This window comes from Pectinophora gossypiella, chromosome 19, assembly GCF_024362695.1.
Source record: "Pectinophora gossypiella chromosome 19, ilPecGoss1.1, whole genome shotgun sequence".
In the NCBI taxonomy this organism is placed as follows: domain Eukaryota; kingdom Metazoa; phylum Arthropoda; class Insecta; order Lepidoptera; family Gelechiidae; genus Pectinophora; species Pectinophora gossypiella.
Genome location: NC_065422.1, coordinates 6321389 through 6335731, shown reverse-complemented (window position 1 = coordinate 6335731; position 14343 = coordinate 6321389). Strand labels below are relative to the sequence as shown.

Genomic DNA, 14343 nt, shown 5'->3' with positions numbered 1-14343 from the left:
TATAAAAGCTTTCCGGGTGGCACAAAACACTGGGATGACAAATCTGACATGATGTAGAATCTATAAGATAAGAAGAATATAAAGCAGTAGAGAAACCTCAGAACCCTAAACAGAATCAGGTCATCCAGATTGAGGCAGGAGCAATAGTATCACTAGGAGCGCGCGGCCTTGCGTCTAGAATTGAGAGCCATAATTGAAAGATGACCGCGCACTTTGACCGCCACGCATGCGCGGTGTGACCGAGGAATGCAGATGGACATGATTGATTCCTGTTGGGAAATTGTTCTTGTTTAATAGACTAGTAGCCGCTTCTATCAAAAAGACGGTACCTGGCAAATTTTCAGGTTAGGTAAGCATGTGTGTGAAAACCGGATAACGTTCGAGATATGATAATGTTTAATAAGACTATCTACTGAGCTGACTATAACTCTTACATTTAGCAAGAATACACCATTAACCCATGACACCTTGGTATATCAGTCTGCATAAATTGAAATAAGATTTAAATCACTAAAATAAAGATATGTATCCATTAAAATGACATTGTTAATGTGATATTTCTCTAACCACAAACCATTTAGCAACTTTTTTGCATCTAATTATGTGACAGGATTCTATATATCTCGTCGGAAGTCTAGACTTAATGTCTATATACGTTTTAAGGCTTTATTTTCATCTTCATTTATCTCTGAACGAAAACGTGAAAACGCTAGAACAGTATTAAAACCATTACAAACATTGTGCTAGTTAACTCACAATTTAAGGCCAAAGCTTAGGACATTAATATGAAATAATTTAACCATGGAACTGGTAGGCACAATAAAGTTCACAGTTATTTTGTTGTCAGTAGTAAACAAATCAAAATCGTGATCGTGACCAGTACTCACGTGCCCAGGCGCACTTGGAAGGATATCGGCGACCATCTAACTGGAGACAATATTGAAACTATACGTGTGACGCATGCGTAGTACGTACATGTATACCGCCCACGTGACGACGGTACTTTTGAAGAAGTTCGTTTTTTAAAAAAGGGATGAGAAAATTTTTAAGTGAAAGACCTCAAAGGGCCCGGACTGAATGATGTTCTGCTACTGAGTGAGAATTAGACCGACATATTGGATTTACAAACAACAGTGCGTTCTTTTATGAAGCTGAAAGAAGAGACACTAATAGCGCTATTAATATTTAATATGTTTGAGTGATGGAAACGTAAGTCACAAACTCATTGCATCGCGCGCTGCACTTGCATTTACTACAAACGACATACACAGCTTACAAGGAATAAGAAAGCAAGTGAGCAACAATTTCCCTTATACCCCAACATATTCCTTTGACTTCGACGACGCTACATTCCTCGGAGATTAACAGCACGGTACAACCTTTAATATTTTATCACATACCAACTAATAACAAGACAAAAACAAAAGCTTTATTCACCAACACACGCACAGCATCAAAGAAGAATAATTCCCCGATAGCAAAGTCAATTAATTACAACAAGAATGCAATAAAATATGATAATGCACACCCGTTTCCTGCAGTCTACAATGTTGCAACTATCTTACATCGAAATGTAGAATATGCGCTTTTCTTATTTCGCCCCATAGAACCGAGTAAAATAAAGCCAGTTTCGACCGGCGTATACACCATACGCAATAAATAGGTATAAGATGATCGCATACCTAGATAGTGGATACTTGAGGCTATAAAATAGGTATGTAAATTGGAGAAGGTATTATTAGAGTAAGGAATGTTCGAGAAAAACGCAATGGCGTGTGTGAAGCTCACAACAACCTTGAGATAAATATGCTTCGTAACTGTTATGTTCTTGAAAATTATTATAATTCATGATTAATATTTTTATCAGCTATAAAGGAAGTCTCGAGGACTACTGAATGAATTTGCATACGGTTGTTACTATTATTAGTAACAATTAAGTAATCCGTGCTATTATGATTTGCAATAAACGAAAATCTTTGCATAGCACTGATGATGTCCGTAGAAAAAAAAATAGTAGTCTAACCTAACATAATAGGTAAGATAGCTCAACATGAGCAACGTTACGGATACTGCTACATTATTATAAAGTCTCTTTTACAAATAAGAATTTTGTAGAAACGTAACAGAAAATAAAAAATGCCTCATCCGACTTTTGAAAATCAAAACGAATTTCACAACTCTCCCAAGCCAAAGGAGACGTATTATTTGAATGAAAGCTATCAAGATACAATCATGTTACTTGGAAATTTATAAAGGGCAAACCTATTTATAACGTTAATGCATTTACATGCAGTTAATATGAAAAACAGCCGCCTGAGGTGGAAGCTAAGATAGCAAAGTTTTATTTCATTAAACTTAACGACTGGATACATTAGCAGTGAATAATATTCTGCATGGGTATAAAACTCTCTGCAGAATGAGTTTTAAATATCCGCTGTATGAGCTGTGTCTATGAACAGGGATTATAGTGAACATTAGCAATTATGGAAAATTGCGCATTGTATTTTGACTAAAGTGCTCTTGGAAGTGCTTCTATCATCGTTACCATCGACTTTTGAGAATCCTTTAGAATTTGAAAGGGTATCGTAATAAAAGGATCCGCCAATCTGCGTAAGATATTTCCGTAAATTGCCCATAACGGTATTGCAGAGGTGGCAAAGAAAATGTGGAAGTCATTTGAAAAAGTCTCTTATCATTTTATATAATCATGTATGTATGTAATCATCTGATGCTACAACCTATAAATGTCCTTTTTATCGTTCTATTTGTTTCGTCTTGACCTAGCTTCAACAAAGTTCGTTCTTTTTCCAGTACCATATAAGATATATCTGAAACTACTTATTTAGTAATAATGTGAATGATAAGTGAAAAAACCGCACATAAAACTTAACAATTAACTTAGGTTGCTAATGAAAGGTGATGAAGTATTCAGTGATAAAAACAAGGAACGGATCTATCCAGTTTCCTAGAGCTAGGAAGCACCATAATACATTCCAGAGAAGCCAATAAACTTTAAATAGACCCACTGAATCTTCGCCTATAAAGGGTAGAGGCACAACAAAATGAAAATTAGCATAGTGAATCTAGTAACATATAAAGAACCCGTAATAAGATGTTAACATCCAAATAGGACTATCTTCGTAGGATCTAATGAACGCAAGTCGATAAGTGACGATAACACAAGGCCTATGCAGACGCTATCTGGCTATCTACATGAGTGAAACATTGGCTACAGTATAAGGATTCCTTCATTTGCATATGCTAAATACAGGGACGATACTCCGTGTTAGACGCTTGTTGAATTTACTAACGTTTTCAATTTACGTGCGTTAGAAATCTGTAGTTCCCCTAAATTGCATAATATTAGCAGTTTTTTATGTAAATCACAGTTTGTAATGATTTTCGTCTATGCTGGTAGTATTTATAAAATTAACGATATTTGAAAACGAGAACTGTCAAAAAATTAAAGAACAGAATCAGTAATCAGATAGGTAACATAGGTAGGTAATGAAACTAACATAGCATAACCTGTCTCAATAAACTCAAGAATTAAGATTCAATAAATGAACTGGAAACCATAAAACCATTATCCGCAATTTACAACAATGATAATAAAACAATTCTAAAAGGCCAAACCCAAGACTTTGACTTATTAGAATAGGATTTCGATGCAAATTCTGTCCGGTAACGCGAGATTTACGTGAAACTTTACTTTACTTATACCAACCCTACAAAATGCGCATACAACCTGCGTTTGCGCGTGTAACCTGTTGAATTACGATCGCAATGTCCCAAGGACATTATAAATAAAGAACTCAGTGCAAATATATTAGGAAAACTTACACCTACAAGAAATAGAACAAAATTATAATTTAAAAGTTTAAAAGCATCAAAGTTTATCTTCTTCTGTCGTGTGGGTTGTAAGGTCAATGGCCGACATTACCAACCGTGGTATTACAAACTTTATATTCAAAGTAAAGGTATTGTACAAGATATCATTTACATTAAGAATTATTAATCACTACCTACTTAAATAAAATAATTACGGTTACAGTTACATTACAAACAATCCAAGAAATATCTATAAAGAAAACAACGTCTTTTTGAAACTCACCAAAATCAAGATTAAGAAGCAGAACATAATAATAGTTTTACGGTAACGAACAGCTGATCCATTTTTAACAAACGTTGATGATAATATAATGAATATGCAACATAATGCTCGACTCTGACGAGTATTCTAAACAGAATCTCATGGCAGTAAAACTAACAAAACACAAATTAACCTACAACATTAACTAATTGAAATGTTATTTCATATTCCAAGGCCAGAATAGTTTCAATTGCATATTAAGAACGGTACTCTATTAGAATGATCGTAAGATCTAGTTCAATATCATGCTATGATAGAAACCTATAATGTGTAAAAAACTGACAGGCTCTGAATGCCAACGAAACGATAAGAAGAAGAAGTATTATTGTATTAGTAACATTGAAAAACGGAATCATAAAAATGGATTTATGATATTTGTCTACAATCTACGTCAAAAGGCATGATTCTTATACACAAGAAAAATTAACAGAATAGCTGTTTGAAAACATTCATTAAAATAAGAAGTCATTCTGATGACTATAACTACTTCTTCTCGTGTGGACTATAAGATCAACAACTGAATCTCACCAACTCTGGTGTCAGAGTAGTTATCGAGCCGACAAAGACTACTGATACAGCTAATGAAGTAAGTACAGGTACTACAACATTTTAAGAATAAACAAGTACGAAACACACGACAATCGGCTCTTCTACAAGTGCCTTGTTAAAACAGTGGCACATATCGACACATCTACATCACGATAACAGTGGAGAGATAACGAACGTCGTTGGGTGGTCGGTATCTGTTGAAAAAGCTGAGAAAACGTCGGAAAAGCTCTTGAGCTTATAAATAATGTATAGGTATGCGCCCGAGCATCGTGCGAAAATGCGGGCTCGCTGCGTTCGCGAACCGTTAGCGTCTGTTCACACGCCGCAGATTGGTAACAAGTTTTACATCGACGACCCGGGTTTAGGTATTACGTTTTTAATTTCTTTCGCATTTCTTACTTATATAGAGTTGTATAAAAAAATATGTTACACTGTGTGGCACTAATTTTGATTATGTTTTTAAATAGGTATCCAAACTATATAAAGGTTATACAATTTAAATGGCATGCGGAGGAAAGAATTTTATTACATCAAACAAACCAGTTTAAACGCAAGCATATTATAACTACAAATTTAAAATAAGAAATACCTACATTACGTATAAACAACACATTTTCTCCAACCTTAAGCACAACAAGTAAATACGACACCCATTGCTATCTTGAGGAGGTTTATGATATAAAGTATAATCATATGTATAATATGCCGTTTACGAATACCTGTTCTGACGTCGCGAAGATAACGCATGCATTGCACACTAATTGAATTCTAATAGCCTACGTAGATAAAATATATGCATTCCATTCATAAGGCGACTTATTTACAGGCTAGCCAGGCGAGGATACAGTTGAAGACTTAAGAACCTTAAGACACAACAGTAAGCCTTAGAACGGCTTAGAAGCTGAGCCGTTGAACGCGCTTAGAGATTTCAAATTGAAACAGAGGACATTGTGCAACTTTGTGCAGTGATACAGCCTTTAAATAAACAGCTTGATATCACACACAAGACCTATACTTTTGAGTTTCTACTTTATCTAATATTCAAGAAACAGCGTTGAGTATAACGAGATTCATTCATCAAAGCAAAGTTAAAAAGTTACAAGAATACATGGCCTATGACAGGTCCTTGGTTGCACCACGTATTTGGTCACAATGAGGCTGAGACAGAAATTGAAATTCATGAGACACTTAACGCCATCTCTCGACTAGATACCAATATGATAGCGAGACTGAATCTATGGTAGGTTTCACATTCTACAGGCGAGCCATGAATCGCGCTGATCCATAATTCATACAGTATAACTAAAGTCCTTCTCAAGCCCCCTGCGTGGAGCATTTTTCATCCAGCCATACTGAATAAACCGAACGACATAAATAAGGTATCTTGTTGCAGGCTTACAAACAATTCTTTGTGTTAAAATGAGTTATAGTCAAGTGAAAATACGCAATCGAAGCCATTTATTAAACGGCAGCAAGAAAATTTATCGCAGGAAACGATAGTGAATGGACAACATCAGTATTCAAAAATCTGGATTCTTATAGCTTTTATTGCGATTTGAACATATATTTCATACCTACGTATGTCAGAGAAGACATTGCATTACCTAGTTACTTATGTCAAAGCATATCTTCACTACATTATCAATAAATATTCCTTCATAAACTGAATAATGAACAACATACATAATGAGCATAATAAAAATAGTACTCACGATTGACATGATTGATGTAGTATGGCCCGATCTGAGGATCGTAGGCCTCCTCCCAGCCCAATGGCAACTCATTTCCGATACAATCCGCAAACGACTGCGGCTTTGTATATCTGAAACAAGGACAAAAAAAAACTAAAATAAAACCCGCGAAAATCAATTAAACAAAACGCAGGTGTCATGACATCAAGCTACTAATGAGATGATGTCAAGTTTAATTGAAAATTTAAAAACAGTTACACCAGCCAAAAGTGTTTTAGATTCTCAAATCATTAAAAACGTATAAAAAGGCTATTAAAGTCAACGCATTTAAACTTCAAGAGCAGTATAATAGGATATTAAATTGTGCACTCTAGAAGCCATTATTCATTTAGGTTAAGAAATAAACCTAAAGATTATGTTCCAGTCAAATTCTATCCATATGCGGTGTTACGTCAGCCGATATACGCTTCCCACGAATACGGGGCGAGCCATTACACCCGCTCCTATTACTATCATTAAAGCAAAATAAAAATAACCGGGCCCCATTATTATTTCGGATCTTTCGACTGGTTAATTTCTACTAGTTATTTAGTGTAGCACACCCAATTTCGAAGTAGTCTTGTGTGTAAACATGTATTTTGTGCTACAGCCATTATAAATCAGCTCCCCTCGCCTGGCAAAGGTCGAGGAGTTTACATTATACCTATGTACTTGTTTATTGGACGATTTGTTACCTCATTGTAATCCTCTTTAATCTAATGACGATGCAATTAATTAAGCATGATCTGCCTAGATAATTTATGGATGTATTCAAGGATATTAACATAAGCAAGACCGCTTTTTGCTCGATTCACGTGAGCAGACTCAAAGCCGAATTAATATCGTGTACAAAATGTTTAAAATCGGCAGGTGCAGGATTCCTGAGTCGCTAGATAAGAGTTGTGGCTAGATAGTAATTAACGTTGGTCGCAATGGGTGCCCGGGTGCTCCGGGGCGTGGTGCGCCGGCGCCAGCGACCTGCTCCACTTACTCCCAGCCTCATCAAGAGAACCACAAAAACTGAACCAGTCGCATTTCCGATGGTGACGAAACCACCGAAACTGCTGCGCTCGTCGCATACGCATCCCACTTAACGGTTCTCGTGTCTTTTAATATGGCGTTTATACGGTAGTCAGTTATTAAATAAGATTCCACGGCTAATTGGCCACTTTTATGTCCAGTTTGGTGGCAACTGGCAACTTTTGAAATTGACGTTTTCGAGGCTTGCGTGCTACGAGGATCCCGTTTGCTGGGTGTTTTGCGGCATTAAGGAAACACGGTTAAACGAGTCGCACGAAGGTCATATTTTCAATGATACGATGCTCCCGTAGCTTTACGTTAATTAGACGCGCCAGCTCATTAGTACTTTATTATCGCTTGATACTTGATGGTTAGAGTAGATATAGCTTCTGTGAATCTTCAATGGAAATTCGTTACCCCTTCCGCGCAGCTACCGAACGGCGTCCATTTCAAAACACGATCACTCTTTATCGAGGTGAGGGGATAGAGGGCGCGTGCGTGTGCGCATCCAATGCATCTGTGGAAAGGGACGGATATACGATCTGCGAGTGCGAGAGCGAGATGGAAGGAGCTACAATGTTGCTGCGTCGTGGTGGAACGGCAAAACCAGTCCTGTCAGCGGGACGTCAAGACGAGTCGAGTTCTCGGAAACGGTGACCCGTGTCACGGAATCCCTAGCCGCACACACCACAACTTTCACGCACACACGCCCACGCTGGAATGTTTGACTTTAATGAAACAACATAACGAAACGATGGATTTTTTATTTTTGATGGAATTTTTATATGACGCGCAAAGTCGACTTGATAATTGGAAAGGTCAGCTAACAAGCAAAGCTGTATCGTGGTCAGATTACGAGTACGTATTCTCGTTTACTGAGTTCTCTTGCTAGAAGCTTGCTATTCTCTTTTTATTTGCATCAGGGTAATTTTTTCTATTGGACGTAAACACACAAATGATTATAGTTTCTTTAATATTGCATTGATTTGTAATCATCGTTCAACGGCATTGGAAGGTCGCATTCTTCAGATAAAATTGGCGTAAAATCGAATCTTATCTATGATAACATGTGAGCCACACCTTTACTTAACGACTAGTCGATTCATATTCCAGTAGATAAAGTTGGATTTCGTATGAAACACATGTCTTTGCGCGTGATCATATTACTTCATTGAAGTAAGATTCCAAGTTCCAACTAATACAAAGTTAGGAAAGAATCACAACTAAATTGTATGTGATGTACACATATCTGGCTCATTTAGAAATTTCATGTCTACAACCTTAAATCACCTGTAAGCTCTAACGGTTGACCCTTATGGCTTAATTTTATTAGTTGTAATTAAGATAGGCGAAAGATAAATGCTGGATATTTATGGCCGAAGATAATTTGAGGAACTGACTCAAATTCTTCAAGTAAGTAGATAATTCAGTAACACGTGTAAACGTAGAAGCAGATAATGGCGCATTTATTTTGTTTTAATGCGTAAGTCCGCGATTAAGTATTTTTTCTACTCCTCTACTTTAATCTGGCATTTAAATAACCAAAAAGTCTAATATAAGTACATACATAATTAAACTCTTTGAAAAAGTGTACGCTCTATGGCCTATAAAAGCATTGTTTACAAAGTGTAACTGTACTATAATGTCGCCAAAAAAGCATTGTTGTTGTTTTTTTTTTTTTTTTGACCTGGAAACTGGCACCTTTACTTTGTTTGGTGCCATAGATATACTATAAAAAAAAGTATACATTTGCCGCCATTTTCCCGCGCGTTGGAAAATAAATTGGAAAATTTTTGTGTTTCGTTTAAAATTACGTCGTCGTAGAAAAAGTATTGTATGCAACGTTGTATAACTAGGTCAAAAAATGCTCGTGGCGTCTCTTATTGCGATGTTCGCCAAGGCTCACATCGCAACTCACGCCACTCTCATTTTTTGACCCTTCTTATACAACTGTTGCATAAAATACTATATTATTTTACACGCCCTGAAAATGCAGACAGACCTAAGTATAGATAGCAAAGAACGGTTTGAAGGCTTAAAAAATGAAGCTATTTTAAAGATGTACAGAGTTTGCACAAAAACCAGTACTAGATTAATAATACACTTCCACTAGACTAATATACAAAAAATAATGTTTCATTGCATGTAAAAGCAACATACAGGACAATTACAAATGGATAAATGACACAAAATGGGCGCAATTTTTGCCATATAATAAAATATAAGTAAACAGCAATTTCTTCTAGCCAATCTTAGTGTGAAACAGCTTGCTATATATTGGAGTGTATCGGTATATAGGTATGCAGTGTATTGCAGGGAGAAGGCCAACGTACCGCTCCAACATCCACAAATAGAAATGCGAAAGTTTCTGCCTGCTTTGGGCTATTTCGCTCCGAGGCTTGCAGATCCAAGCCTCCCCCGTCGATAGGCTAACTAGATTCCCTGGAAACTAAATGTCCACAGCCAATGGCTCACCTGATAAGATAACGAAAGCAAACTGCTCGTAAGAACTGCGAATGTGAATTTTAACAGCAGCGAGATTCCAGACAAGATTAGGCGATTATACGATGGTAAATATCAAATCGTATACAAGTTCAGAATAAATGCAGACAGGCTTTGAGACGATTGACTCGCTTCCAATTCGAGTCTCTTACTCATTTCCTGTTGCAATGTCTAGTTTCAAAAGTCCAATGACCAAATCCTGGATTACGACAAGCCTGGTGCCCGTCTGGGCGAAGGCGGTGCCACGCTGTCTCACACATATCGACCGACACGAACACCTACTAATGTTCTATAAATACTACCAGGGAAATATTTTAATCCGGATGGCCCGTTTAATACGCATTCCTTTAGGCTTCAGAACAATCTTAATACTTTTTACTCCTTTACGCCACCGAGGCCATTGCCCTACTTTAACTTTGGGTTCACAAGATAATCCGTCATGTGAAACTGTGTCAGTAGACACGGTTAAGGATATTAATGCTAGGTGAACAACCCGCTTCATACTAAATAGATCCATTTAAGTCTCATGATGTCATTTTTACCATTGTGTATTCACAACGTTGCTTAAACATAGCAAACTCATGGACCGGATGATTACAGACTTTCCGATGACCAAAAAAGGCGGCGTGTTAGGGGTCAACGTGATTTCCTCTCGCATTCCAAATCGCTGACACATTGCTACAGCGCAGTTTTAAACGAATTAAACACTGCAATGAGTTCGACGGAGCGTGCCGACCGGGTGATCCAATGCGTGAATATAAAATTTCATATCAGAACCGAACCATGACACAAACATTCTTCGGGTCTTACGTCACTTGTAAACCCAATCACCAAAATTTATCCCTCAAATTTCCAAAGCAATCGCTGGAAAGTGGTAATTATAATGATAGTATGCGCGCACGCTGATAATATGGCCTGACGTCACGTTATTCGATCATTGTCAAACGACATTCCAACGCCTGTGAAGTGCGTTGCGTTGACACTCACGTCACGTCATTGTACCAAGGTCTCAGGCTCGTCTTGGGACTTTGTACGCGTGTTTGTCTGTCCCAGCCTGAATAGCAATCGTATTCATAGAGAATATTCCTCTCAAATAACCGTGCAACATCTCAACGGCTTTGAACATTCAACGAGAATAATGTAACTAGATTAAACGTACATGCCCTCATGACTGCACGTACAATCCATCATGTTACAAAACATGTGAATAAACTTGCATCTCAGGCATTTGAACCTGCTCGCACAATCAATGTTGCAGTCTAGAAGTGACAGACGGACAGCGGGTTGCATAAACAGTGAATATATAGGGTTTCCGTCTGAATCACGTCGCATGCCAGCCGGGTTCGTCACGGCGCGCGGCGGGCGGCGGCAGCGGCGCGTGCGCCGTATCACGGGTATCACGACACGACCTGGGCCGATCACCCGATACCCCGCTCTAAATAATGTCAATACAACATGACGAATTGCTACCCGTACCGCAATATTACAATATCGCCATTCGTGGAATGCCAAATTGATATTGCACTGTAGTCACTCCCATACCGTTGCAAGCTCACAGATCTTGTTTTGAGTAATAACTAGCTAGTTACATTGATAAAGGAGATTAACTGCCGTAATAAACATCCACTCGATAGGACTCCACGTACTTACAAATATCACATCGCAAAGAACAGATATTACTGCGAATTTTATGGATACGCTAAATGTTTCTTGTGTAGATTTTAGCGACGCATATTAATGATGAACATAAAAGTAAAAACTCACAACAGCTTTGTCCATTCCAAAAACTACTATAGGATTTAACATTAACATAAAAATAAAATAAACGAAACGGTGATTTTAAGCATCCAGTGTGCTCATTATGCAAATATGCAATAGTTAATGGGAAGCTAGATGTTGTGGAGCAATTTGTACTGGCTTAGTTTATTTAAGCAAAATGTTAGTGGCTCGACGAGAAGTGGAATAGCCCTTGGCTCGCAGTGGCAATGTTGCTAATGACGTTGGACCATCACATGTCTGAGCAAATGATACTTTCTCAGCTATAGAAAGTCAAACATTAAGAATGGCAGGCTACATTGACGCGACGTTGTTATTAGATCGATGTCGCCGTCGGTAGCGGTGGACCGGAAAGCATGGTTAAACATTCGAGCTGATACATGCGGAGGTGCGCGAATGAATGGAAGTTGTCGCCATCTGCGAATGTTTGTACACGAACGAAATTCCTCCGTCCCATTGTTTTGAATGGCCAGCCGATTCAGCGATGAAAAACGCCAACTTTATTTCTAAGTGGCCGTGACTTGAGATAAAGCAAACGATAAACCGAACTCTTTGAAATGGCGATTTTATAGAAGCAAATTGAACTTAAAAAATAGTCAAAAACGTTATTAAAAATAGGTGTGATGTAAAATAGAGCTCAACACGAGCCGCTTCTATGTTATCGCTGTTAACTTTACAGGTGGCTCGCATACCAGAACGGTTACGATCGGTACAACCACCGCCAGCTTTACCTACGCATAAACCCGAATGGCCGGGTATTGCGAAGAAACAAGGTATATATTGGTCTGAGAAATTGTTTGCCGTGCCGCTGGTTGCATATCGCCCACGCCCAAACGCGTCGCCGACTATTTATTCAAAATCAAGGATTGTGCCCGTTCGCTGACGACCTCCATAAATGGACAACGAAATTTCGAACCATTCTTGGCACCAATTCCGATGGTGCCCACGCGAATCTTGATTACCGAGACGGTGTCTATGAATTTGTTATGAGGCTCGACAGCGCCACAGCTGCCATAATAGTGATGTTTTATTGCGTATCTTCAGTTTGAGTTCACTGGGATATTATTTCCAATGTTATTTTGTAACTCGATATTTTCGCAAGCAATAAAAAGCTTAAAACATTTGTTGACTTATTTATAGCATCGCATAGGAACTATCTTAACAAAGTTATGATATAAATAAGCGAGGCAATCATATTTTCTTCAGTTGTATTTAATAATTGTGTCATGCATAAAAGTAAGTATCTGTTATATTTACGACGGTATAATATCATACCATTTTGAACGGAAATAAGTTGTTCTATTTATTGCTTTAAGCCTTAAAATGGCGTCGTCAGTAATTATTAATTCCATAATGACCCATAAATAAGGAACTTTAACATTTACAGCTTTATATTTGCAAATTCTGTATACGAAATTACATGTAAAACATAATGTTCGATTTAATACTAAGATATTTACAATGTCGCCGATTCGTCAATAAGAATTGCTTCAAATCAAACTCAAAGTGCAACACTTTCTATAGCAAGATTCATTATCATTTCGTAATATTTTCAGTAGCGGCTAACACGATCACTAAATCCGATAATCGGGACTCAATTATCTGTTACAACACTTTGGATAGGTACTTTTACTTATTTTTTTGGGTCTGGATGTTTGTCTAACAAACCGCAGTGCATCAGTAGTATGGCACAATGTGCTTCTTATCCCATCCAGATAAAGACGGAAGACCAATTTCTCTTATAAATAATAACAAATGTTTATGCATATGTCAATTATCATATTATTTTCAATGGACATTTTAAAGTAGGTTCACGTTGGTCTATAACCTCTCCTGGTGGTAAATAACGATAGAAAAGCTCTAAGGCAGAGCACGTTCTGACTTACGAATACATACACAGTGCCATTATTTTTTTGCTGTTGCAAGGTACTACCTTGGGTCACCAACGAAGTTCTAAGTTAACAAACTTTATCCATGTATAGTCAAAAAACTTCAGTAGCGAACCACAGGATGAGCATAACAATGAAAAATTTGTTCCAAACGAGTAAACAAGCTGTGACGGCATTACTGATAACACAGGAATGCTAATTTCGATTAGAAATGAGAGCAACACTTGTGCGACAGATAACTTTGAACGTAATATGTGATTTAAAACATATTTTACAAGCACTATGTTAATAATGATTGTAGTATCTCGACTAGAACAGAATGACTTTTCAAATAAAACCCTATTTAAGAGTTAGTGATTTCTAAATAAGACATCCCGCCAGTTCTATTCTAATCCATTGTACTACAACAAAATACTGTCATGCATGGAAGAGAAAATTCACTCTTTCATTCACAAAGCAGTGACAATTTAATATTATTAATTAACAATTCCTTTGTTCGGCTACATTGTCTTATCCTTTGTTCATCCTATATTTTGTTTAGTTTTCTTATTGCATTCAAATAAACGTTAGTAATTGGCGTAAATGGAAGGCACTATACATTTTATGACTTTGGAACTTTGGTCAGTTTAGACATTCCACAAGCGGTCCCATTAGGAATTCAGCAAGTTCAAGAGCAAACGACAAATTCCTTAGAATATCGCGCGAATCGCCGCCCAATGTTGTT

The 14343-nt window shown here is 37.5% G+C and overlaps 1 protein-coding gene across 1 annotated transcript in view; it reads right to left on the bottom strand.

The window, feature by feature from the left end:
* The window catches only part of LOC126375448 (protein kibra), an 80255-nt gene that overhangs the window by 61965 nt on the left and 3947 nt on the right, over window positions 1–14343 (bottom strand). The window contains exon 2 of the mRNA XM_050022370.1: window positions 6415–6524. Within this exon, the coding sequence (XP_049878327.1) occupies window positions 6415–6524 (110 nt within the window). The remainder of the gene's footprint in view (window positions 1–6414; window positions 6525–14343) is intronic.